The 26,818-nt window shown below is 43.7% G+C and overlaps 2 protein-coding genes across 3 annotated transcripts; one reads left to right on the top strand and one right to left on the bottom strand.

The window, feature by feature from the left end:
- The first annotated feature begins 315 nt into the window (after positions 1 to 315).
- APOOL (apolipoprotein O like) lies at positions 316 to 15,494 on the top strand. Of its 2 annotated transcripts, none has more exons than XM_083372193.1 (9): positions 316 to 341; positions 6,691 to 6,795; positions 8,735 to 8,854; positions 10,352 to 10,406; positions 11,210 to 11,308; positions 11,975 to 12,066; positions 12,698 to 12,811; positions 14,081 to 14,246; positions 14,928 to 15,494. In XM_083372193.1, exons 1-9 carry the CDS (start codon positions 330 to 332, stop codon positions 15,023 to 15,025), a joined length of 861 nt encoding a protein of 286 aa, XP_083228319.1. In that variant the 5' UTR covers positions 316 to 329; the 3' UTR covers positions 15,026 to 15,494. The 2 variants fall into 2 exon arrangements, with proteins under 2 accessions (XP_083228319.1, XP_083228318.1); XM_083372192.1 differs by having other exon boundaries at positions 324 to 341; positions 6,688 to 6,795.
- A 1,686-nt stretch (positions 15,495 to 17,180) lies between these two features.
- SATL1 (spermidine/spermine N1-acetyl transferase like 1) lies at positions 17,181 to 25,834 on the bottom strand (the record flags this gene model as incomplete). The annotated part of the gene is made up of 6 exons (XM_083371857.1): positions 17,181 to 17,455; positions 19,025 to 19,065; positions 20,894 to 20,995; positions 23,804 to 23,884; positions 24,861 to 24,912; positions 25,748 to 25,834. The coding sequence occupies 6 exons, from the start codon at positions 25,832 to 25,834 to the stop codon at positions 17,285 to 17,287; spliced, it is 534 nt and encodes a 177-aa protein (XP_083227983.1). The 3' UTR covers positions 17,181 to 17,284.
- Positions 25,835 to 26,818: the final 984 nt, after the last annotated feature.

Below are 26,818 nucleotides of genomic sequence, written 5' to 3'. Positions count from 1 at the left end.
TTGGAGTCCAGGCCTCTGAAAGTTGCCAAGTCTGGAAAAAAAACACTGTTTTAGACCTCCAACGTAAAGAAGAGCGTCCATCCTCGGAGAACCCCATAAACTCCCTTCTCGTTTCTTTTCCTCCCCACAGTAGTTGAACCATACTCTTGGGGGATCATGGGAGCTGTAGTCCCGCGCGGGAACCTCCGCGGCTAAGGTTCCGGTAAGGGAAACCACCGGGTGACGTCACTCTGACGCCACTTCTCCGCTCCACCAATCCTTGGTCAGCTTTCGTACCGCTCCGCCCTCTTCCAGGTTGGGCGCCTCCCTCGCGAAGCGGTGGAGCCAAAATGGCGGCCAAGGTGAGTGGCTGCGTTGCGCCTCTCCGGTCTCCTATTACGGCGACTTTCGAGGCTGCTGGAACCCCCTTTTTTCCCCCTTCCTTCCTTCGTTTCGGGATCCACGACGGGGCCTCCCACCGACAGGGGGGCCCTTTCCTGCTTTTCCACTGAAAAGAGTGGCTCTGGGGCTGCAGAGGTTGCCTGAGCATGTGCAGAATTCCCATTTCCTGCGGGGTCTCTTTTTGAGTGTCAACCAGCAAGGCTCCTTTCTGATCTTTGCTCTTGTCTCCCGCCAGCCACAACATTGGAACTTTGTCCTGCAAAAGAGGCTCAAAGGGGGAGGAGGGTGGCAAAGGCGAGTGGACTCCTGAGCGTGTGCAGAGTGATTTATCCTATTCCCTACTACAGCCTTGCTCGGAGGAGACTGTGGGGATGTGAAAGAAATAAGACTTGCAGGGCAAAGAATGAGGAAGGATGGGCAAAGCTTGTTCTTTTGCATCCCTTCCCATTGCTAATCCTTGTTCGTCCCTCTCCTTATCAGTGTGGAAAGGTGGACTTTGGGGGCATTCCTGAAGATGCTGGGCGGCGGAGCATGTGCAGAATGCCCTTCCGTTGTGAAATCCCACTGATGCTGCCCCCAGGTGTAACCCGACATCCTTGGGATGTTTTTGAGATTCTCTGGCCATCCACCTCACCCTAAGAAGAACCACACTCTGCATCCTTCACCCATCTGATCATGCATCCCATCTTCCCCAACCTGATCCTGTTGACCATGGGAGTTGTAGTGGAGCATGGCTGGCAGACACCAGGTTGGGGAACGTTGTGAGGCTAGCAAAATCACATTGATGCTGGAAACCCCTTACACCGGGTTTTTTTTTTCCAACCTTGGCCACTTTATCTTAAAGTGTGTAACTTCAGCTCCCAGAATTCCCCAGCTAGTGTGCAAAATTGTGTATAGTGAGCATTTTTTTAAAAAAAATCCAAGTGTGGAATTTGCTGCTCAAGCATTCACATCCGTGTTCATATCATCCCCTTTCAACAAAAACCAACAGCTTTTGTAATATCTTCATTTTCTCCAATATATTCGGTATAGCCCAGATAGTGAAGGGACTACTGTAGTAGGCACCAGATTTGGAGGGGGGGGATTGCTTTTAAAATTTAGATTACAGTCTGTTTTGTGGATCACCTGTATCAGATATTTTGGGTAGAATGTAAGATGAAACCGTATGACTGTAGTATAAAATGTACAATTCAGTGTGGACTCTTCCGAGTTCAAAGGCGTGATGTGGCCTCTCACAACCAGTATCACGATATAACACACAATCCCCGAATATCTATACCACCTTGTCATTCTAGGATATTTATTTCTGCAGCTTTTCTCTAGTTCTGTATCTGTTTTGACAAGCCTGGAGCTGAGGGATCAATTCATACTTTATTACGTAGAAGACAGTGGTTGCTACTCATCAAGGGAAAGGTTATAACCAATGTGTCAAACTAAAGCCCTGTTCTGTAATTTGTTTTAAAACTCAGAAAATTAGTGTTGGGCATTCTTGAATCAATACTCCCACAAATTCCTATTTTCAGTGATAAGGTGTTTTCAAAATGCCATCCTGTGTTTTGAATCTTCTGGGTATTTTCCTTTGAATCTTTTCTCAGGCATGCAGTTGACCAGATTATTTATTTAAATACTAGTTTTTTCAGCTTCTGCTTAGGTCTGACAGGACATCATGTATATTTCAGGTGTACAATTTTTTTCTGGCAAAAGATGCATCCTCTTCATTAATCAATTGGTCTCATGCCAGCAGTGACCAAAAAAAAGAAGAAGAGGCTTCTTTAAATGTGTATTATTCCCAGTGCTTGTTACAAGTACTGTGAACTCTATAGAACTAAACAGAGCAAAATATATTATTATTATTATTATTATTATTATTATTATTATTATTATTATTATTATTATTATTATTATTGTTATTATTATGTTAAGGAGGTACCTGGTTGATATCTAGGATCCTGGCAGCAACCCATGTCAATCATTAGTGCCAGTCAATTTGAATGTTCAGTTGACTGAGGTTCATGTTTAATAATCATGGTGGTGGTGGAGGTGGAAGGGACCTTGGAGGTGATCTAGTCCAACCCACTGCTCAGGCAGGAGACCCTATCCCATTTCAGACAAATGACTGTACAATCTCTTCTTAAAAACTTCCAGTGTTGGAGCATTCACCGCTTCTGGAGGCAGGTTGTTAATAATTACTTAGATAATTAAGTAGATAAAATAATTAGATTATTTTGATCAAAAATAAAAGTCTGTTCCAAAGCTAGGCATTAGCTTTGAGTGTAATTTTGTTTTCTGAGAATGCTTATGGAACACATGGCATTTTTAGAAAATTAAAATGCTGAATATCTGTAAACACCAGTAAGCACCAGTTATTGCATTGAGGTTGGCGAGAGAATATGAAAGGACAAACTCACAAAACTATCTTGCCATAAATATAGGGGTGATGAGGGCTTTTTATAAACAGGCAGCATATGATATGCATTTACCAGTGGTCATGTTATGGACTGGCCCACGACAAATGAAGTCTACAAGTCAGGCTTTTTCTTTCGAGCTTTTAAAAGGAGACTGGACAACCACTTGTCTGAAATGGTATAGGGTCTCCTGCTTGAGCAGGGGGTTGGACTAGATGACCTCCAAGGTCCCTTCCAACTCTGCTGTTCTGTTCTAGCTTAGATACCCTTGCTATTTTCTTAAATCAGCCCAAGAAAGTGGTTTTTCAGTGATACTTTTCAGAGAGGTTTTTGACTTCCCTGTCTAACGTATAGCATGATTTCAAGCTTGGAAGTGTACGTCTTACCCTTTGCAGCTTGCAAAACCTCTGTTTGTTGTCCCTGAATTGTATTGATAACCGAGGAGCATTATTTAATCAACTTAGTTTAATCTGAGTGAGAGACAGTTAGAGGTAATTAAATAATCTCGGTTTTTATCCTGTCCTAATATATGCTCCCTCCTCAGACACGCTGGCTGAGTCTTGTGATTTTAACAGAATTGGGTGGTTGTTGTGTTTTTTTTTTACATCAGTCAATATTAAGATAATTGCTTCAAAATAATTGCTGGGCAGTGAAATGTATTATAGGAGCATTTTGTTTTGTCACTGCCTAGTTCCTTTCAGCAGACATCCCAAAGCAATTAGTGTCATTTGTGGACTGAGCCAAATCCAGCCATCGTGCTGCAGTTCCTAGCCGTGTAAATAAGATTGAAAATGTATGAACAAATGAGAAAGTAAAAAAAAAAATCAGTGTTGAAATTTCCAGTCTTGTTTCTAATGAGTCCCTCCCCCTTCCAAAGTAACTTTGCCATTAAAGCGGATTAAACATGAAGGATATTTGCAGGAACGGAGTATGGCTAGTCTAGCAAAAAGAAGGACTAGAGCAATGATGGCGAACCTTTTAGAGACGGAGTGCCCAAACTGCAACCCAAAACCCAGTTACGTATCGTCGGGTGCCGGGTGGGCGTGGCCCGTTGGGTGGGCATGGCTGCGGTGGTAACGGCAGACTGGGTGGGACTAAAAAGTTAAATCAATCAATTTTCAACTTTGCATGATCTTTTTTCCCACGAGAAGTTGAAATTGATAGATTGATTGAACCTTTTTTTTTTTTTTTTGGCACACGGCAGCGGAGGCCTAAAGCGAAAAGGTTTTATAAAACCCAGCTGAAGGCTTAGGGCTGGGTCGACGGCACGCGTGCCCACAGAGAGGGCTCTGCGTGCCACCTGCGGCACATGTGCCATAGGTTTGTCACCACGGGACTAGAGGTAACACAATAGCAGTGTTTCAATATTTTTTTTAAAAAATTCCATTTATATCCCGCCCTTCTCCGAAGACTCAGGGCGGCTTACAAGCTTAGCAGTAGCCTTCATTCTATGTATATGCCTGCTTATTAGGGCTTTCACACACCCCCAAGCGGCATTATTACAAAGTCAGCTTATTGCCCCCAACAATCTGGGTCCTCATTTTACCTACCTGGAAGGCTGAGTCAACCTTGAGCCTGGTGGGATGCGAACCTGCACTAACTGCAGGCAGCTGGTGTTACTTAAGGAGGCATTAGGGGCTGACACAAAGAAGAGGGGGACAATCTATTCTCCAAGACGCCTGAAGGCAAGGCAAGAAACAATGGATGGAAACTGATCAAGGAGAGACCCAACCTAGAATTTAGGAGAAATTTCCTGACGGTGAGAACAATTAACCAGTGGAACAACTGGCCTCCAGAAGTTGTGGGTGCTCCATCACTGGAGGCTTTGAAGAAGAAAGTGGACAGCTACTTTGTCTCAAATGGTATAGGGTCTCCTGCTTGAGCAGGAGGTTGGACTAGAAGACCTCCAAGGTCCCTTCCGACTCTATTCTGATTGATTGGGTGAAAATAAAGGCCCCATCCCCTCATTAAAATTGTAATGTATAGATTGCCTTTTGATACTTGGGCTTGACACATCGCTTTTGTAAGCACTATTTAGGAAGTTCTGCCTGGCAAAGGTGGAGAAGAAAACCTGGATAGACTAGTTCCTGTGACCCCTCTTCTTATTCCCCGTGAGCTGTTGCTAAAAACGTAAAGTTGAATCTTGCCTTCTGTATGCAATTTCTATGTCCAAAGCAGGTCTTGAGTTCCTCCACAGAAGGAAGGGAAATATGTGGAGCAACTATACAGTGCAAATGGAGGGAGATGCCCACTGAAAAGCAGTGCCGCGTTGTGGTTAAGATGCTGGACTGGTCCTGAAGAGATCCAGAACTTGAATTTAGAAACCCCCTGGATGATTGTGGACTAGTTGGTGTCCCACTTCAACCTACCTCACTGGAGGATTGGGGAAGAGAGAATTAAAGGCCATCAGGCATGCCTGCTTAACCTCATGTAGGAAAGCAGGATGCAAGTCTAGCGAGTAAATAAAGCCTTCTTTTATTGTCAACTTTCTCCAGTCTAGAAAAGAGACCTCCACCTTAAATCCAAAGTACGGTCCTTCCTATCCTTCCTCTAGCTTTCCCCCCCCCCCCCCCCCGCCACTTTCTTAAAACTTTTTCACAGCTGATCATCCCAGCATCTATCCAATCCTCCCATGCTATTTTACATTTGTGGTTTGCCTTTTGTTTTTTTAAACTCCCCAGTTTGCCTAGAATAGAATAGAATAGAATAGAATAGAATAGAATAGAATAGAATAGAATAGAATAGAATAGAATAGAATAGAATAGAGCAGACAGTATAGAATAGAATAGAATAGAATAGAATAGAATAGAATAGAGCAGAGACTGTAGAATAGAATAGAATAGAATAGAATAGAATAGAATAGAATAGAATAGAATAGAATAGAATAGAATAGAATAGAATCTTTATTGAGAACAGAGTCGGATTTTTAAAGAATAGAATAGAATTAGAATAGAATAGAATAGAATAGAATAGAATAGAGCAGAGACAGTGTAGAATAGAATAGAATAGAGTAGAATAGAATAGAATAGAATCTTTATTGAGAACAGTTGGATTTTTAAAGAATAGAATAGAATTAGAATAGAATAAAATAGAATAGAATAGAATAGAATAGAATAGAATATAGAATAGAATAGAGCAGAGACAGTGTAGAATAGAATAGATTCTATTGAGAACAGAGTCGGATTTTTAAAGAATAGAATAGAATAGAATAGAATAGAATAGAATAATCTTTATTGAGAACAGAGTCGGATTTTTAAAGAATAGAATTAGAATAGAATAGAATCTTTATTGAGAACAGAGTCGGATTTTTAAAGAATAGAATAGAATAGAATAATAACTTTATTGTCACTTTGAATGTACACTAATCAACATACATTAAAATGAAATTTCATTGCAATACAGGAAAGGTCCCCAATCTTTTTGGGCACCAGGGACTGGTTCTGTGGAGAGAGGTTTTTCCACGGACTGGAGGAAGCGTGGTTTGGTGTGCTGCCCGCATCTTGCGGATGGGGCTTTCCTTGTTTGTGCGGACCAGTTGCTGGCATGCCGTGGCCCGGTACTGGTCCACAGCCCAGGGGTTGAGGACCACTGGCATACAGTTCTGAAAGGGTCACCACCTTCAAAGTACACTATATAAATATAACAAACATACATACATATATGCATACATACATAGATAAATACAGAATTATGCATATACCCACATATATGACACAGAGGAGCAACACAAGAGTCAACTCCCTGGCCGGTTCATGATGAATCATGGATAAACCAGCATTCCTAGCTCAGAGATGTGGGTACAACAGTTTTCTTGATTTTAGAATGAATGTTGAAGCACAGAAGCTGCTTTCCTGGAGATACTGACCTTGTTCCTTGATTTATCTTGACTTGCTTGTGACAGCAGGTCACCAAATGGGCAGCCCTTCCTACAGTTTTAGCATGGACTTCCACCCATGCACTTGCCGCAGCCGAAGGAGAACAGAAATCCCGCCGGATTAAAGTACATCAGGTAAGATTCGTAAGATCATTGCGGGCTTCTGCTTCTGCAAGGAAGCTTTTCTTCTGAAGGTTATATTTCAGTTAAACAGTCTTGTATCATAGTATGGGAACTTTGAATTGGGTTAAAATAAAAAGATTGTGCATCATTATTTATTTTGCCGTACGGCCAATAAATACGCATCGTGGTTCATTATATAGTCCCTAAGAGAAAAGTAATTAACGAGTAAAAGTAGTTAACAAGTAACAAGCGTCTTGCAATGACGTCTTGTGAGTTGAACACAAGATCACCAAAAGTGAATATGTAATATTTCTACCTATTCAGGAAGGTAAAACCAAGCCAGCTGTTTTGGGTTGGGTTGGGTTGGGTTGTCATGGTGTATGAGCAAAGAAAACATGATTTAATCCTATCTTATTCTCTGCTGTGGACTTAGCTCCCAGCATTCCCCACCCAGCAATGGCTATTGCTGAGAATTCTGGGAGGCAAGCTCCAGACATCTAGACAAAAGACAAGTTACTTTCATACAAGGATTTCACTCCTGTTTAGAGCAATCCTATAACAATCCTAAAGTATAGTCATGCCTATACTTTTTCTCCTTTGGGGGAATTCCCTCCTCGTGCCAGTTCCTAACTCCAGGGTTTTAAGGGCCTTCTTGGAAGAATCATGCCTTGATGGCTTTGCAGCTCAACCATTCAGGATTTTTTTAAATTTCTCATGAAATCAGAGAAAAACACAAAATGTAAAGAAAGAATGTGAGGGGGGGGGGAGAGGGATGGCTTGCTAGTAATTTCATTTTGTGGACTTGATGGACTTTTGTTAACTCCAGAACCTGTAGCAGATCAGGATGGGCCAATGATTGACATTCCCTATTCTCAGGCTAGTGGTGGGGAGGGATGAAAACAGCGGATTCCTTTGGGAAGCATGGAGATATGGAAGAAAATAGAATAGAGTTAGAGTTAGGATAGGGTAGGATAGGATAGGATAGGATAGGATAGGAGTTAGAGTTAAAGATAGGATAGAATAGAATAGAATAGAATAGAATAGAATAGAATAGAATAGAATAGAATAGAATAGAATAGAATAGAATAGACCCTGGATGTCTTCTAGTCCAGCCCCCTACTCACCCTACTCAAGCAGGAGAACCTATACCGTCTCAGACAGGTGACTATCTAGTCTCTTCTTAAAAATCTCCAGTGATTTCTGGTGGCAAGCTCTTCCACTGGTTGATTGTCCTCAATGTCAGGAAGTTTCTCCTTAATTCCAGGTTGCTTCTGTCTTTGATCAGTTTCCAACCATTGTTTCTCATCCTTCCCTCTGGTGCTTTGGTGAACAACCTCTCCCGCTCTGCCTTGCAGCAGCCCCTCAAATACTAGAACACTGCTATCATGTCTCCCCTATTTCTTCTTTTCTTTAGACTAGCCAACCCCACGTCCCGCAGCCGTCCTTCGTATGTTTTACTCTCCAGTCCTTTGATCATCTTATGATGATCAATGACTGAGTAGATAGTATAGGAGGAGAGGCGGAGTCAAGAGAGGAATCAGCCTAGAGTCATTACGTTCCCGCCAGCAATCCAAGTCCAGTCCCTCTTGAATCCCACTGACTCTTTTATCTATTTAGTGCTGACCCTTTAGTGCTTGACTAGACTCTTGTGCATGGACATCAGCAATAAATCAGCTTAACGGGAACGTAAGGTGTGATCCTCATTCTTCGTCCTTGACAAGAGGCAGATGTGAGCACTCCTTTGAGCCATTGGATTGCAACATCTATGGCCACTGAATGGTGGAGCACCACTCCCGTTCATTCTAGTCAATAACCTGACGGCCAATGTTTGTTGAGTGGGAGCAGAGAAACACCACTGATAAGATAATGGAGGGGAGGATTGCTTTTCTTTTCCCCAGGCAAGCCTAGGGTCACCATCTCCCCCTCCTTTTTTTTTTCTTTTTTTTTGCAGCTTCCCATTTACAATGCCCCACCTCTGGAATCACGGTACGTCGACGAAAAGCCCGGCCAGCTGCAGACCAGGATTTCATCTGTAAGAAAGACGACAAGCGGTTACGTAAAGGGTTGCAAGGTGAGAGCGCAAGCAAGTTTCTTGATTTGGGAACAGGAATAATACATTTCAGAAGACACAGTCACAATCCTCTTGAAGATGAGAGTGGGGGCGGGGGGGGGCAAACACGTTGGGAATCAAACCAGCCAGGAGATGCGGACCAAATATCTCTCAGTCACAACAAGCTTGTTGGGTTTTTGCACTTAAGATGTTTCTCCCTTGGGAGCGGAGACATTCTCAAATAAGTCATTTCGGGGGGGCGGTGTCCCCCACGCCTATCCTTTTGTCCTCTTAATTATCGTGATAATCCTGAGCTTGTTGGGCAATGACATCTGGTGGGGTGAACCCAAAATTATGTTATAAGTTTCTTACCTTGCAAACTGTAGCTCTGTGGATAGAGAGAAGACATTCTGATTGGTACTTGACTTAATAATTGGAGGAAGGGCATTACAGCTCTCGATATCATCCTTGATGTAAATCACAGCTCCATATGGAATTGGACATCCAGTTGTGAGGCCACTGCTGTCGCCCTGTAGAAGTTTTGCATATAATTACATGGATGGTTTGTCTATGTATCATGTTCATATGCTACATAAATAAAACCTTGCAAGCTATAATGAAAACTCAAATTGTCCTGCAAATGCATGGAGATCAGAGAGAGAAAGAGAGAGAATGTGTGTATATTGTTCACTACCGTATGGTTAATTTGCTGACAGCTTGGATTGTGGCGTGAATAAATCTAATAAATAGGTACCACGAATACTGCATATGCCTTCTGATGTCCAAGACAATAGGGAAGATTCTTACCAGGCATTTTTTTTGGCTGCTTGTTTTTTGATTTCATAAAAATCTTTTGACTCTGTGCGCTGGAAATTCAGAGAACTGTGATCTCAAACCATCTGCATTAAGTGACATTGTCTACCCCAGGGGTCCCCAACCCCCGGTCCATGGACCGGTACCAGGCCACGGCATGCCAGCAACCAGTCCACACAAACAAAGCAAAGCCCCATCCGTGTGATGCAGGCAGCACACAAAATCACGCACTCTTCGTTCCACAGAAAAACCTCTCTCCACAGAACCGGTCCCTGGTGCCCAAAAGGTTGCGGACCTCTGCTCTACCCCATCCTGTCCATGGATACCTGTGGGACGACAAGGGAGAGCAGCGATTTGTGTTTGTGTGTGCCGACGTCATTCCACAAAAGCTGCCACTTGCCTCAAACCGAGGGGCCCAAATATAGAAGATCAGCCTTATGTGAAGACTGTCTCTCATCCCTTTGTCATTCTCATGTGTGCATCGCTTTCCAAGTACAAATCACTTCCATTGGGATAGCTTTACATACTGCATAAAAAACGAGTATTTTTTCTCAGCCATCTCTTCCTTCTGCGAAACTGCCTTCGCATTTGTCAGTGGGGTTGTTGTTGTTGTTGTTGTTGTTGTTATTATTATTATTATTATTATTATTATTATTATTATTATTATTATTATTTAAACAATGGATCTTTTGTTTATTTGCACAGGATGCTTACCTCTTCGTCAAAAATGGAGTCACTGCTTCACTACAGTTTGGGAAAGGTGGGTGTGTAACAGAGCACTTCGCACCTTCCTGTGCTTTGTCTGTACTTCTGCCAGCCTTGCAAGGTAGCCGAGACAAGAGGCCTGCCCCCAAGTATAGGTAGTCCTCGGCTTATGACCACAGTTGAGCCCAAAGTTTCTGCTGCTGAACGAGACATTTGTTGAGTGAGTTTTGCCCCGTTTTACGACCTTTCTTGCCACAAGTTGTTAAGTGAATCACCGCAGCTAAGTTGGTAACCCGGTTGTTAGGTGAATCGGCCTTCCCCATGGACTTTGCTTGTCTGAAGGTCGCAAAAGGGGATCAACGTGGCGACCTCAAGGATGCTGCGACCGTCATAAATTGCATGCCAGTGGCCAAGTGCCCCGATTTTGATCACGTGATCCCAGGGATGCTGCAACGGTCGTGCGAAAAGCAGTGGCAAGTCACTTTTTTCAGGGGTGATTTAACTTCGAACAGTCACGGAACGAACGGTTGCAAGCCAAGAACTATGCTACTTTAAATTTAATGTAAGGATACCTTAACAGGCTCCTGCAAGCCTGAAAGTACAATTTTCTCCAGCCAGCCTCCTTTATGCCGCAAGGAAGTTGGGAGGGTCCCTTCTGAGCTGCTTGCCCTGCCCATGTTCCTTTTGTGGGCTTAGCTGCCTCTTATCTGACCGTTATTCAGTCCTCTTGCTCTTGTTTCCCAAGGCCCTTCCTGCGTAACCACAACAACCTCCGGCCATGAAAATTAACAAATTGAGATAAAAGAGGTGGGATAATCCAGCAAGAGCTAACCATGATTGTTTTTGCTTGTTTTTAAGATGCGTACGTTTACCTGAAGAATCCACCTCCAGAATTTCTCCCCAAAGTTGGAGTGATCACAGTTTCAGGACTGACTGGAATAGTCCTGGCCAGGAAAGGTAAGATGATGGGGAAGGAAACCACTCCAGAGGATAAGAAAGAGGGTGGGAAATGTACTTATTTATTACAGTGATCTCTGTTGCTGTGTTCAATTCATTCTTAACCTACAGGTCAGCTTTAGCAGGGGTGTGGTTAGAAAAAGTGAAGATGGCAACTGCGAAAGTGTGGTGGCAGCTGTGCCCTAGGTGTGCTGGGCATATAAAATGGGTCTCGCCGTCGTGGCTGCTTCTTGGTTTTGTTGACTATGCTGTGGGGAGGCCTTGCTCCAGGCTCAATCTTTTGACCTGCAGCTTTTGAAGCTGCAGCTGTGGACAAAAAGAAAAGAGGCAGCTGCTTTAAAGGGCTGCCAGCAAATGTTAACAGGTACAACGCCACGCTTCGAAAACACCATTTCACCATTTCCGTATCCTAAGCACTGCACATCTACTGAATGTTGAGCATATCGAATACGCTCCATTCTCAAGAAGTGTTGACTTGGGTTCGTTTTGGGTGGTTGAGCCTGAATGTGCAAATCTAGGCAACTTGGCCAATGCTTGGTTCAATGTACTCTAGGAAAGCAGAACAATTATGTAATGACATAAGTGATTTATGAGAACGGAAGTGTTGAAATGTCATGTTCCAGTTAGTGGTGCTCCTTATTCTCACTTGCGACTTGTTTCTCGCAGGATCTAGATTCAAGAAAATTGCTTATCCCGTCTGCCTGGGCTCACTAGGTATATCTCTTTGCTATCCAGTACAGTCGGTGATTGTTGCAAAGGTAAGCTGCTTTTAAGCTTCCTAAGGTAAAGGTAAAGGTTCCTCCGCACATGCGTGCTAGTCGTTTCCGACTCTAGGGGCCGGTGCTCATCTCCGTTTCAAAGCCGAAGAGCCAGCGCTTGTGCGAGGACGTCTCCGTGGTCCTGTGGCCGGCATGACTAGACGCCAAAGGCGCACAGAACGCTGTTACCTTCCTACCGGAGTGGTCCCTATTTTTCTACTTGCATTTTTACGTGCTTTCGAACTGCTAGGTTGGCAGAAGCTGGGACGAGTAACAGGCGCTCACTCTGTTACGCGGCACTCGGGATTCGACCTGCCAAACTGCCGACCTTTTGATCGACAAGCTCAGCATCCTAACCCACTGAGCCACCGCGTCCCTTTAAGCTTCCTACTTAGGTGCTTTTTAAAAAAAAATAAATTAACTTTTTCTTTCACTTTAAGAATGTTGCTGCTAGTTGATATTTTTAAAACTCCGGGTTACAAATTTCCAAAAAGATTGTTATTCAGAATTAAGGGTTTGTTTGGTTTTTTTACTTCCATTCTCTGAATTATCCTATTCATTTAAAAAAAAAAGTAAGATCACCACCTTGTGTCTGTTACTCAGTCAAATAACCTATTTCACGTTAAACCAGGTAACAGGTAGCAAAGTTTATGCCGCAAGCCATAAAATGTATACGGTTGTCGGATCACTCTGGACCAAAAAACCTTCCACAGAAGTTCCAGTTACACAGGAGAAAGATACTCAGGTACATCCTTTTCCAAAAAGCATTTTAAATAGCAAACGTTTTGGTGACGCTTTAAGATGCCAACATTCTGCATCGGATTAAATGATAAAATCTACTGCATCTCTACATTGCCCATTATAAAGAGGCCCTAAGGTGGAATTTAAGGTGAGTTATCTATACATGGAGTCCTTGGATGCTTCTGAATTTGGTGGTTTGCTTGGTTGTATGTATACACGCACATACACACACAAACACACACACACATACTGCTGTGCAGGTTCTGAGGTTTTGCTTGACAAAAAATACAGGAAACTAGAAGTCGCCTCCAAGCTTTACATTTTTATTCAGCCGAACAAAGACGGGCTTCTCTAAAAAAAGAGAAAAAGGCCCAAATATCAGGAAAGCATTTTTATTTTTTTAAAAACAAATTTTATTGATTTTCTGATATTACATTCACATATTTGAAGAGCAATGTGGTGGCCGGGTAGTGGTAATTCAGTTTCATACAGATATCATTAGTACAGATTTCAAATTGCTACCGTAAACATTTCCTCTCTTTTCCCCTTCATATATGCTGTCTATTTGTAAATTGAGAGACAAGTTTTAACCTGTCCCATCACATAGAAAATAACTTTCTTACACATATCCATAGTTTTTACTTTACACGTATTCTAATTGTTTTAACATATGATCCGAAAGCCTTATTTTTATACCTTCTTTGATGATGTAAGCAATTCACCCAGCAAAGCTGGCACGCATAAAAGACTTCGCCCTTTAAGCCTGGCACACTGTAGATGGGAAGGAAACAAGCAGAAGTAGCTAAAAATGTGCCCTTTTGGGTGTTCCCCCAGGACACCATATGTTCCCTTTTGGGTGGTTTAGGTGTTTCCCTAACACACCATATTTTTCCCAGGTGGGTTAGGATATTGGCTGTTTCCTTTGCTGTCCTTTTATGACCTTGCATTCATGGTTCTGCAAGTGGCCAGAGAGAGCGGGGACATCTGTACGTATTCACAATTGATACTGTCCCCTAAATCCAGGTCAACAATACATACATACAGTACAAAAAAAATAAAACAAAATCTGGCCCAAATCTTTTTCTTACTGGCACTTAATGACTTCTGATAAGGATTCTGTGCTAAAGATAAAGCAGAAATATTTTGGCCAATGCTTTTATTAAAATCACTCCCTTTTGGGGGGGGGGGAGTCACACTGTTTAATTAGAAGAGACTGCCCAGCCAGTGTATCCTTCTGGATATTCCATAATGATGTCTCTTTTTTCAAGTACAGGAAGCATCACCAGTCAGTCATAGCCTCCCAAAAGCTCAGGAGGGCTCCGTAGAACCGGAGGACAAGGCAGAAACCTCAGAGGAACCAGCCCAGAGAGAGAGGTCAGACACGCAGAAAGATTACGAGGCTTTGATGGGTGCAATGAAGGTGCCAAACGTCAGAACAGGTGAGAAGTCCTAGCTGCCAACACAGGCTTTCCCAACTCTGGATCTGTAATTCCCAAACTGGATGATTTTTCCACATGGTTTTTGGGTGGGGGAAGTTGTTAAAACACCTTTGGAAAACAACTGATTAGCACAGGCTGTATCACACTCTTCCCCAGAAGAGGTGAGACGTTGTGAGAAATTAAAATGGTGTCTGTCAACCAGTACAAATCGAAGGGAATGAATGAACGAACACAGGTCGCCCTCGAGTTATGGACACAGCTGGGACCAGAATTTCCCTGCCGTGTTTATTAAGTGAGCCATGATCCCCTTCGGTTGTTAAGCGAATCCCTGCATTTGTTCAGGGAATCACAGATCGGGTAAGCAAATCTGGCTTCTCCCATTGACTTTGCTTGTGAGAAGCCAGATGGGAAAGTCGCAGATGGTGATCAGGATGCTGCGGCCATTCGTATAAAGACAGGATGGTTGCCACCCATTTTGAACGTTGATCCCATGATTGTGGAGATGGCTATGATGGTCATAAGTGTGAGGACCAGTCATAAGACCCTTTATTCAGTGCCATTGTAAACTTCAAATGGTCGTGAATGGAGGATTTACCTGGAAATAAATAAATAATAAACCTTAGCAGCCCTCCCCCTCTTTCCAGAGATGCCTATCCTAACCTCCTGGTGTCTATTTGGCAGAGGTATTGAAGGCGCCCACGTTTAAAGCAGACGCGAGCCTCATGGACTACGGGCAGGCCAGCCCAGAAGATGCAGATCTGTACAGTAAGAGAAGTTAATGCCCTCCAGTTTTCCTCATGGGACTTTAAAAAACAGGCGGAAGCCCTATGCAATTTGCTCACAGGTCTGCACGGTGATACGCAGCCAGGTAGCATCCTGACTCTTCTTCTCTTGCCAATTTTCTCATCCAATCCTTAATTTTTTTTTTTCCTACTCATTAGTGCCACTTCGGATTTTCAACCGGTTGAAAGTGTAATTGGTCTCTGGGTGTAAAAAAAAAGCGAGAAGCTTCTCAAGAGATCCGCGTTGCCAAATTAGTGAATAACGTAAATAGGACAGGATACCGTGTTGCTTCTATTCAAAAAGCTTCCGATAATAACGTAGCGTATTTAAATCACATTTTGCTTTGCGCTTCTTTCTAATCCATGGGCTATTCAAAAGGTTTTGCTGTCTGAGGACCAGAAGGATGTTGAAGTCTGTAGAATTGATTGTGCCATTTTCAGTCCATAAAATATAAACAATGTAGTTTTGTTTGCCTGGCTTTAATGAGTGTAAACAACGGCGCTAGGTTTCCCATGCATATATTATTGCACATCCTTTACAGAGTAGGCTGTTAGGCTGTCTAGAGGTGTGACGTCCACTATGTTGAGCTCCTGGAACTAGTATTTATTAAGTAGGATTGATTGCTAATCAATCTCCCATTTCCGAGGAGGAGCAGACTCCCCAAATATTTTGGTTCTCATGAATGATGGCAAATGTACATGTTCCAGGATAACGTTGCAGGATCCGGTCTGGGTCCAGAGGTTTAGTCTTCGGAACTTTTGACTCGTGCTTGAACCTATCCTCAAGGGAACGTCTCTCTCACCAGAACAAGTTGGTCATTCTGGTGAGAGAGAAGCGTAAACCTCTGGTCCCAGTGACTGACCAAGATTGGATCCTATCTTAGTTCTCTATTCGCTATGCAACCACGGACATACCTTTCCCCAACAATGTCTTCATGCAGGGTGATGCTTGGATGACTATACAGTGATGATCAGACAAGTTGCTTTCAATTAGTTTGAAGACTTATATATAGTACAAGAGAGGCTGGCCTTTAAAATCTAGACTAAACATTGAGAGCAAAACAGAGAAAGGGTCTAAAACATGGGGAGGGGGAGTAAAAAATACACTTAATATTAAATGACCACCTTAATTGGATCCAAAATTGACTCGGCTTAGGGGATCTAGCAGAGAAAACGTGGATTTTTTTCTAAAATCTCACTTGATTGTCTAGACAGCTGCACTCTAAAATGGGTCTCCAACCTTGGCAACTTTTAAGAGATGTGGACTTGAACTCCCAGAATTCCCCAACCAGCGTGAACTCTGGGAGTTCAAGTCCACCCATCTTAAAAAGTTGCCAAGGTTGGACACTCGTGCTGTAAAAGCATCATTGCAGAAGTGTAGTAACAGCCGAAGTTGCGAAGGTTCCAGTTCGTTTGGCATAGCATCTTGTGGGCATGAATTGGACCACCACCACCCCACCTCCTCCCTCAAATACTGAAGAGTTCCATTTTTTTTTCCTCCTTGGAAGAAATCCTGAGGTTTTCTGATCAGAATATATGTGCTGCTTCCACTTGTTCAAACAATCTAACCCAGGGGTAGGCAACCTCGGCTCTTTTATGACTCGTGGACTTCAACTCCCAGAATTCCTGAGCTAACCATGCTGAACAGCCAACAGAGACCACCTAATGCTGGCTCAGGAATTCTGGGAGTTGGAAGTCCACGAGTCATAAAAGAGCCAAGGTTGCCTACCCCTGATCTAACCGTTTTAACAATCCATGGGATGTCTTAATGAGGGCGGTTGTGTTGACCTGACAGGTTAAGCTAGACAAACAGGGAAACACTCTTGTGCCTTTCCACTCCACCTCCAATTCACACATGGCTTTTCATTTGATACTGTGAGGCTTTAGAGAGAGCCAACATCTCTAACCTGGAGAAACCTTGACTACGAATTCTGGTTTCAAGCGCAGACGTCGATCTACTTCCGACTTTGGTTAAGTAGCCCTGAACAACCAAGAGAGCCCACCTAATGTGCCGAAGTGCGTACTTATTAACCAAACATTTGGGGGATTTCACGTCCTACCCAGCACAGCTTGCCAATGGGAAAACACCAGAATCCAATCACATCTCGAGCTACTGCCGCCAGTCATAAAACAGGCAAGCTTCTTTTTAATTTCTCGTGGCTAGTATTTGCCTGCTTTAGAGCCTCAATTGTCGCTAGAGATTTCCTGGCGGCTGAGGAGCCGATGGAACGCCACTCTCAGAAGGAGACTTCCTCGCTATTGTCCGGCTGCCATTCGGACTAGGTGCTCTTTATCGAATCGGAAAAGGTGCCATCCTTCTTCGGTGGACAGATCGGATGCCCCGTGCCTCATGTAGTACTCGATGGACGGCTTATTCCAAACGACGACAAGAAAGCGCATGCAGCTACAGTTGCAATCGAGAGCAATCTGTTCAAGCGGAAGCGCAGAGGGTTTGCATTTGAGCGCAAATGTGAAAAATTGGGGGGGCCTTCAAAATTGGCCCTTTCATGACTTGTGGACTTCAACTCCCAGAATTTCTCAGCCAGGCTGAGGAATTCTGAGAGTTGAAGTCCACAAGTCATGAAAGGGCCACGTTTGAAGACCCCCGGTGAAAATGTTTGCAGTGCAATTTGGCAGAATCCACCACATCAGCGGTCCCCGACCTTTACCGCTTGGCAGTCCAGCTGGGGCAGGGCAAAGGGGAACTGGGCCACGTGCACATGCAGGCATGCAGCCCTTGTGCGAGTGGTAGGCCGGTGCACGCACAAGTAGCTTGACTTGCACGAGCGGGAGGCTGGTGTGCACACACACGGGTGCCCGCCAGCCCGCTACTTGCACAAGTTGAGCTGCACACGTGCGCTCCGACCAGCCACCCAAATTCCAAATAGCCCTCAGCCCGGTAGTGGGTTGCAGCCAAGGGGTTGAGGACCCCTGCACTACCCCTCAAATGTCGACAATATGGCTTATTTTAAAATGTCAATTTATCCTATTGGTTAAATTGTTAAGGTAACGAAAGTTAGAACTTAGCTGCTTTCTTTACAACAGTCACTGCATGCAGAATTGTTATCAGCATGCAGAAATATTTGTACAAAGCTGGAGGTACACGTTCTATACCACTGAACTGTTCTTGAATTCTAGTGCTCTAAGCAGTGTTTCTCAACCTTAGCAACTTTTAAGACGCATGGACTTCCAATTCCCAGAATTCTCCAGGCAGTACATGTTGTCAGGGTGGAGAAATCATTGCTCTAAGCCTCAACCTGGGCAACTTTTAAGACTTGTGGACTTCAACTCCCAGAATTCCTCAGCCAGCAAAGCTGGGAGTTGAAATCCACAAGTCTGAAAGTTGCCCAGGTTGAGGAGCTCTGCTCTAAGCTATCTGGACAACACAGCTTGACTAGAAGGAGATCAAGTCATTCAACATTTTTGTTAACATTTTTTTGAACCTTTGTATGTATAAAAATTACTGCATTTTCATGCCTGCACCTGTAGGTACAACTGAACCACTTTTTTCCCCTCTCTGACAGTAGCAACATTGCACGTAGAAAATTCTAAATTGTAAAGGCACCTTCAGCTATGAAACCTTCCCTTTGCAGTCTTAAGAATTCAAAAGCAGTTTTTAGCTGCCGGTTGCAAATAAACTCAACTTATGAAAGAGGTCAAGAAATTTAAGATGGTGGACTCCATTGTCATCTTGACTTTTTCGATCCAACAAACAGCCCTGATTCCGTGGACCCTTTCTTTTGTGGCTTTAAAGAACGCAGCCACTGATGGTCCTCTAAATTTAATGTCCTATCCTAGAAATGGCCATTAGGATTGAGGAGTGATGGAAATTTTAGCCACCAACTCGGGTAGAAGAAATCCATTTTGGAAAGGTTGCTGTAGCTCTTTTTTTTTTTTTTTTACTTTTCTGCTAGCTCTTTGGCAATAATTAAGAGTTTTCGAATGAAAATGATGACCGTAACATGTAAAATATAAAAGGGTTAAAGGGTAACTTACCTGACTTAAATTTTTTAAAAGTTCCGATCCAATTCCCCAGCCTGCCAAAACACAGTTAAGAAACTCAGTTGTCTGAACTGGAAATTTTCCATTATTTTGTTCTAACCCATAGAATTATATGTACAGTAAGCAAAGGCTTTATCCTACCAACCTCTATAAAACAGTATTTAGCTGTGGTTTTTGTTTCAGATCTTTTGAAAGAAAGAAAAAAATATAACTGGCTGCATCTATCAGGGTGGCACCAATCCACCATTGGGGCAGCTGCATTTACACAACAAACTTATATTGCCATGTTCCTCAGCTTGAAGATAGGTAGGCCTATCAAGCTGCTGAGGTTGAGAAACCCTGCTGTATTGGGTAGTAACACATTCTGGGATTCACAAAATCGAGAAGAACTCGGATTGTACAATATGCTCGGAACCCATAACCCCAGATACAACTCAGGAAGTTAGTTTATTGGATGCAAGCAGCCCAATTTCCTGGAATATCGCTACCTCTGCAATTCTGATAGGTCACTTGGAAGTTATTAATCCCCAACCCCCCCAGCAGAGGGGCAGTTTAATCCAGCAACCAGGTTAAAAAGCAAGAGGCTGTCAGTTCAAGTCTTTCCTTAGCCATGAAAGCCAGCTGGGTGATTTGGGGCTAGTCCCTCATTCTCAGCCTGACCCACCTCACAGGGTGATGGCTTTCGGGGGGTGGGGAGAAGGAAGTAGGTGGCGTTGGGTATGTTTGCCACGCTATTTGTAAAAATAATAAATAAATCCAAATAAAGCACCAGAGGGAAGAACGAGAAACAATGGTTGGAATCTGGAATTAAGGAGAAACTTCCTTGACAGTGAGGACAATCAAGCTCTATTCTAGTCTAACTTTCAAAATAAAGCAGAGAGGCAGAGCAAGATGGTCTCCTAGTTCTTCTCTCCTTCTTTCTGTCTTCTGGGATCCTGTCTCAATTACGGCGTGTCTCAAAACGGAGTGCCAGGCGTCCTATTTTATATACTGTACAGGTAATCCTCAGCCTATGACTGCAGTTGAGCTCCAAAGGTCTGTTGCTAAGTGAGACATTTGTTAAGTGAGTTTTGCCCCATTTTACAAGCTTTTCTGGCCAACCGCTGCATTATTATTATTATTATTTTTAATAAAAACGATTGTGAAGTGAATCAGGCTTCCCCATTGACCTTGCTTGTCAGGAGGTTACAAAAGGGGATCACGTGACTCTGTGATATGGCAACCGTCGTAAACATGAGTCAGCTGCCAAGCATCTGACCGGGGGAGGATGCTGCAACGGTTGTAAGTGTGAAAAACAGTCATAAGTCCTTTTCTTTCCAGTGCATTGTAACTTTGAATGGTCACTAAACCAACTGTTGTAAGTCAAGGACCACCTAAATACTACTATCCAGAGAATTCTGGCTATAATAAACACCAGGTGGGGACGTGAATATCAATGAAAACCTGGCTATTCTCCAGTCCTGCCACAAGGTCCTAATTCCACCTTGGTGGTTCTTCCTTTTTTATTTATTTTTATATTTATTTTAATTCCATTTATATCCCGCCCTTCTCCGAAGACTCAGGGCGGCTTACAAGCTTAGCAATAGCCTTCATTCTATGTATATGCCTGCTTATTAGGGCTTTCGCCCCCCCAAGCGGCATTATTACAAAGTCAGCTTAATTGCCCCCAACAATCTGGGTCCTCATTTTACCTACCTGGGAAGGATGGAAGGCTGAGTCAACCTTGAGCCTGGTGGGATGCGAACCTGCACTAATTGCAGGCAGCTGATGTTACTTAAGGAGGCATTAGCCCACTGCGCCACCAAGGCTCTTTTTCTGGCTGTATTAGAAATGGGCAACAAGGAAACAGGGTAGTTAAGTTACCTCTATATTGTTCCATAACATAGAAATCTTCTAAGTATAACAGCTTGCCAATCCAAGGGTCGTACGTAAAGTAATACATAGCAAAAGCTACAATACCTGCATCTGTGGTGGGGGGGGAAAAAGAAGAAGCATCACTTTAAGGCAGGGGTGTCAAACTCAATTTCACTGAGGGCCGCATCAGCATTGCGGTTGCCCTCAGGGGGTTGGGTGGGTGTGGCCTGGGTGGGCGTGGCCTACTGGGTGGGCGTGGCTAGAGTGCTTATGGCCTATGGGGTGGGCGTGGTCAGCTCGACATCGTTTGCATCAAGGGTGCCTATGGGGGCCCGGGCAGCAGTGGGACAGATCTGAGGGTCTCTGGCAGGAGGAGGGTCTCTGGGCCAGGGCCAAGGCAGTGGGGGCCGTTCCCTCACTGTTTCCAGGATGGCTTCGCGGGCCGCATGAAACCACTTTGCGGGCCGGATCCGGCCCCCGGGCCTTGTGTTTGACATGTCTGCTTTAAGGAATTGTGTACCCAAAATGAAAATGGTAAGACTCAGCTGATGATGTCACCTGAAGACGTAACGAAGCGCTTCGGATACAAGCCCACAAGCTCAGAGGACGAAACTTCACCCTCGTCCTACACCCGAGCTACAGATATTCGCCACTATTGCATATCTAGCATAAGCACAATTGAGGCCCAAATTTCCGTGGTTGAGTGAATTTTGTCCCGTTTGGTGACCTTTCCTGCCACAGTTGTTAAGTGAATCAGCAGGGGTTCGGCGAGTAACACGGTGGTTTAGTAACACGATTGTTAAATGGCTTCCCCGTTGACTTGGCTTGTGCGCCGGTCACAAAATGTGACCGCGTAACCCCGGGACACCCCAACCGTCATAAATACTGAACCAGTTGCCAAACATCTGGATTTTGATCACATGACCCTGAGGATGCTGCAGTGGTCGTAACTGAAAAATGGCCATAAGTTAACTTTTCCAGTGTTGTAACTTCAAACACGCACGAAATGAATGGTGGTCAGTCAAGATTGCTGTGTAAGATTGCCGTGAGTCTCCTTACGCTTTCTCAGTGCTCTGGATTAAAATATTTTCTTTTTAACGCTCGTCCTCCATTCTCAGGAGCTATCAAACATTCCACTGGAGATCTCTTTTCAAATAAGCACGCACCCAAAACACATACACACCTGCACGGTTTTTTTAAAAAAGCAGTGCTGGAGAACGGGATGTTTAATGCCTTGCTGCACGGTGAGGTTGAGTTCCTCTATTGATTATTTCAGCACTGCTCTTCTATCCGGAGGAGTTTACAACTGAAAAGAATGTAATTATCTCAGAAAGAAAGGGCGAAAAGAATCTTTGTATGATCTGCTTTTCATTAGGGCAACATTTATTGGGGGAAAATTGTTCCAATTTTAGGGGCTGCCCCAAAGAAGAGGGAGTCAAGCTATTCTCCAAAGCGCCTGAAGGCAGGACAAGAAGCAACGGATGGAAACTAGTCAAGGAGAGAAGCAACCTGGAACTAAGGAGAAACTTCCTGACAGTGAGAACAACTAACCAGTGGAACAACCTGCCTCCAGAAGCTGTGAATGCTCCAACACTGGAGGTTTTTAAGAAGAGACTGGACAGCCATTTGTCTGAAATGCTATAGGGTTTCCTGCCTGAGCAGGGGGTTGGACTAGATGATCTCCAAGGTCCCTTCCAACGTTGTTGTTATTGTTGTTATTATTATTATTATTATTATTATTATTATTATTATTTTAGTTTATTATTATTATTATTATCATTATTATTATTATTGACGGAGAGGAAAAGTTACACCTTTCTAACAGTCCTTTAGTCCTTCATCATCCTCACTGGGTCTGCAAGACGACATTGTTCAAAAATGTTAGGAACGCGGGTTCCATTTAGACTTGCAGAAGGACCTTCACGCACTCGGTGGGAATAACGGATTTGTGGGTACGAAAGCTCCTTTCACTTAATCACTAATTGCCTTTGACTCTCTGTTCACCTGGGGCTCAGAAGCAGCAGGAAGATGTCAGAATGAACCTCTGCATAGCGTGAGCACCTCTAAAAGTTCAATTGATTTTTTTCCCTGCCTTTTTATCCTTCAGGCCGTTGAGAAAATTAAGCAGAAGAAGGTAGGCAGAAGTAAAATACAGCCGTTCTACTTCTGGGCTGATCAAAGAGGTTCTTAATAGAAAAATAAATGGGTTAACATTAAAAGGGCGTTTTCTATTGGGGACTCAAAACCAGATAATTACACCCAGCTATTAAAAATACGGTAGAAAGTTTGCCTTATTGGGTGGGGTGGGGTGGGGAAATGGGTGGCATAAAAATGTAATAAATAAGTTCACCAAAGCCCTTGTGAGACCAGCCATCTCCCAAGGGACCCTTCATGATTTTAGGCAAAATTTGGTGATTTCCCCCCATTGCTATAAATATTACTTTTAGGTGCCTAAGAAATCCAGGCAATGGTGATCTGAGTCTGAATTTTGTTAGGAATGCCAAGTTGCACGGTAAATCTTACATGCAAAAGATTCTTACGGCTGTAGGCGAGATTGTGACTTTGAAGTAAAACGTGTCTTGAGCCTGTGGAGAAGTGATCTTTTTGTTTAACCCATTTTTTAAAGTCTCTTATACCCTTGTTCCTCCTTAGTTACGTTTTTGGAGTAAGGCAAGGAATAACAGAGTTGGAAGAGAGCCTGGAGGTCATCTAGTCCAACCCCCTGCTCAGGCAGGAAACCCTATACCATTTCAGGCAAATGGCTGTCCAGTCTCTTCTTAAAAACGTCCAGTGGAGGAGAAGACTGTTGAATTTCTGGAATACTCTAAACTAAAGCCATCAATAGGTACTTTCCATCCTGCAAAGATACGGTAGTTAAGACTCATTTCAAAAACGTAAAACGAAAACTTTTTGGCTTACCTAGCATTACATTTTCTGATGATACCTCTGCTACTAAACACTGGAAGAAGGGACGAGTTCCAAAACCATCTCGAAGTAAATCTGAAAAATATTCAAGCCACTGAAGGGAGAAAAATACTACGGTAAATGAAAATCACAAAAAAGAGGATCCCCGCTGGGCCATCAAAGGTAGGTCTGGAGATAAGGTCAGCTCCATAGCCAGGAGGGGGGTGGGGTGGGGAGGAAAGAAAGAGGCAGAGAAAGATGATAGAAATAGGAGGAAGAAGATAATTAGATATAGATAGGATAGAAATAGAAATGATAGATGAGACAGAGAGAAGGATGATAGATGATATAGATTACACAGAGGACAGATAGATAGGTAAAGGTAAAGGTTCCCCCGCACATGCGTGCTAGTCGTTTCCGACTCTAGGGGCCGGTGCTCATCTCCATTTCAAAGCCGAAGAGCCAGCGCTTGTCCGAGGACGTCTCCGTGGTCATGTGGCCGGCATGACTAGATGCCAATGTCCTTGGGTTCCCACGGCTGAGTTATTATTGTTATGACTAGCTGGACTCTCATCCCTATTCCACCCTCCCAGCAGCAACTAATTCTACAAACAATAGAGAAAATGGCTACCTTTCCATCTGTTGTCAAAGCAAGAACGTGTTGACACTGCAGTTGTTAAGTTTGATTGTCAAGTGAATTTGGCTTCCCCATTGACTTTGCTAGTCAGAAAATCACAAAAGGGGATCGCGTGACCCCGTTACACTGCAACTGTCATAAATATGAAATGGTTGCTAAGCGTCTGAATTTTGATCACACGACCTTGGGGATGCTGCAATGGTCGTAAGTGTGAAAAACGGTCAGAGTCCCTTTTTTTCAGCTGCCGTTGCGACTTTGAATGGTCACTAAACAATCAAGCAATCAGAATAGAGCTGGAAGGGACCTCGGAGGTCTTCTAGTCCAACCCCCTGCTCAAACAGGAGACCCTGTACATTTAGACAAGTGGCTGTCCAGTCTCTTCTTAAAAGTGAAACGCTGTAAGTCGAGGGCTACATGTAAAACTCTCTTTTTTACCTGTTTCTGTTATTTTTACTGCTTCAGGCATGTTTTCATAAGCAGCCAGCTCCTGCCAAGGGAAGAAACCAGAATGTCACTGGGATAAATATATATATATATATATATATATATATATATATATATATATATATATATATATATATATATATATATATATATATATATATATATATATATATATATATATATATATATATATATATATATATATATATATGTTATTTGTTCGGACTTCTTAATAGTTTATAGGCTAAAGCAGAGGTCTCCAAACATTCCAGGCTTGAGGACTGGAGCAAAGGAGAGCAGCTTCAAAATTTGTGTGTGCGCACACACATGGTACGGCACTAGCAGCCCCATTTGTGCATATGGCATGCACTGGTGCCATGCACATGCACGAATGGCCACGCACCCTCCATGGCAGCTAGCGGCCCGTTCGTGCATGTGCAAACGGACCGCACAAACTGTCCAGGCTAACAGCGCATGCACAAACAGGCTGTGGACAACCACTTTGCGCTAGCATTCCCATTCGTGGCCACGCACGTGCGCAAACAGGGCCGCAGGTGCTAGCACGAGTGGGGGAAAAATATGTGCCCACGCGTGCGTGCACCAGCCAGCTAATTCCGCAGCCCACTGGCCAAGAGTCCACAGCCTGGTCCCGGGCCACAGACCATAGGTTGGGGACCCCAGGCTAGACCCAGTGGTGGGATTCAGCCGGTTCGCACCACTTCAGCAGAACCGGTAGCTAATTTTTTTGTTGCCCAAGCCCAGAACAGACTTCCGGAAGTGGCATCCACACAGAGAACCGGTTGTTCCCCTATTTGAATCCCACTGCTGGCTAGACACCCCCCCCCTGCAAGCCCATCTCTCCTCTGTTCTCCTCTTACTCTAATGAGTCGCATGATATGAGGACAGTCCCGCGGCTCGGCTGGTCGCACCCGGAAGCGATTCATGGAGCTGCAGTTGCCTTCCATAGTGAGAGTTTGAAGCAGCAGAGTGGCAGTTCGCTTCCCGCAAAGGGGCCTAAGCGCTGCTGAGCCTCTGCTGGGGCTCCTACATTCACCATCTCAGAGAGTGAGGGTTGGACAAGGCAAAAAAAAAAGGAAGAAAGAAAAAAGGAAGAGGAAGAGGAAGTTTTAAAAGGGCAGTCTTCCTCCTTTCCCCCACCACCCTTCCCCACGTTCTCTTTTCTCCTGTCTTTTTACAAAGGTGAGGATTGGAATGGTGTGGCCTCTGTTTCAGGCTAGTTTTCATCCCAGCTTGTGCTTCACTTCTCACCCAACTAGGCTCTGGTCATGCAAAGAGTCACAATGGGACCGGCATCACAATATCCCATCTCTGCTCATCTCCTTCCCTATAAACAATGATCAAGGCAAGGTGAAGGGGCGAGGGATGATCTCACGGTAGGCCCACTCCAATTCTACTTCTCAATCTTTCAAATCTCAAATGGAAATTTATGAATGGGCTTGTTAGGGGTTTCCCCCCCCCTCTCTTCTTCCAAGAAGTACGCGGGTAGATGGATGTCCCCAACAAGGAGGATAAGAAAAATGCTCAGTAAAACCACCTACATGTTGGAATATGTCTTCACTCAATGCTGGAGAAAAAGGAACTCTAATAATAATCTTGCATTTATCCCTGATTTATAAGACAGCATAAGACACAGTTTGGGTATGTATAATAAGTGGAAGTCTGACGCTAGTAAGGCAGGGACAAACAAATCCATAAATTGTCTTCATTCAAAGAGTCTGTCAAATCCATGCATCACAAAACGTGGTTGTCAAAGTCACTTCCCACCAACATTTCCATGGATGAGTCACCATCATGGCCAGCTTTGGACATTGTACCAAAAGATAAGACTTTAGGAAACGAAATCATATAGCATAATTGAACTGCTGCTTTTATTCAGGGTATTTTCCAGTCCTCATTTGCGTGATGAGCTCTAGATAAAACAAGTCAGG

Source organism: Vipera ursinii (genome assembly GCF_947247035.1).
Source record: "Vipera ursinii genome assembly, chromosome: 12".
NCBI classification, from domain to species: domain Eukaryota; kingdom Metazoa; phylum Chordata; class Lepidosauria; order Squamata; family Viperidae; genus Vipera; species Vipera ursinii.
This window is presented reverse-complemented; position numbering and strand designations above follow the sequence as displayed.

Excerpts from the sequence above, each read along its gene's own strand:
- APOOL (XM_083372192.1), top strand. Across the intron at positions 6,796-8,734 it reads GCCGGATTAAAGTACATCAG|CTTCCCATTTACAATGCCCC; the intron begins GTAAGATTCGTA and ends TTTTTTTTGCAG. Across the intron at positions 14,247-14,927 it reads GGTGCCAAACGTCAGAACAG|AGGTATTGAAGGCGCCCACG; the intron begins GTGAGAAGTCCT and ends TCTATTTGGCAG.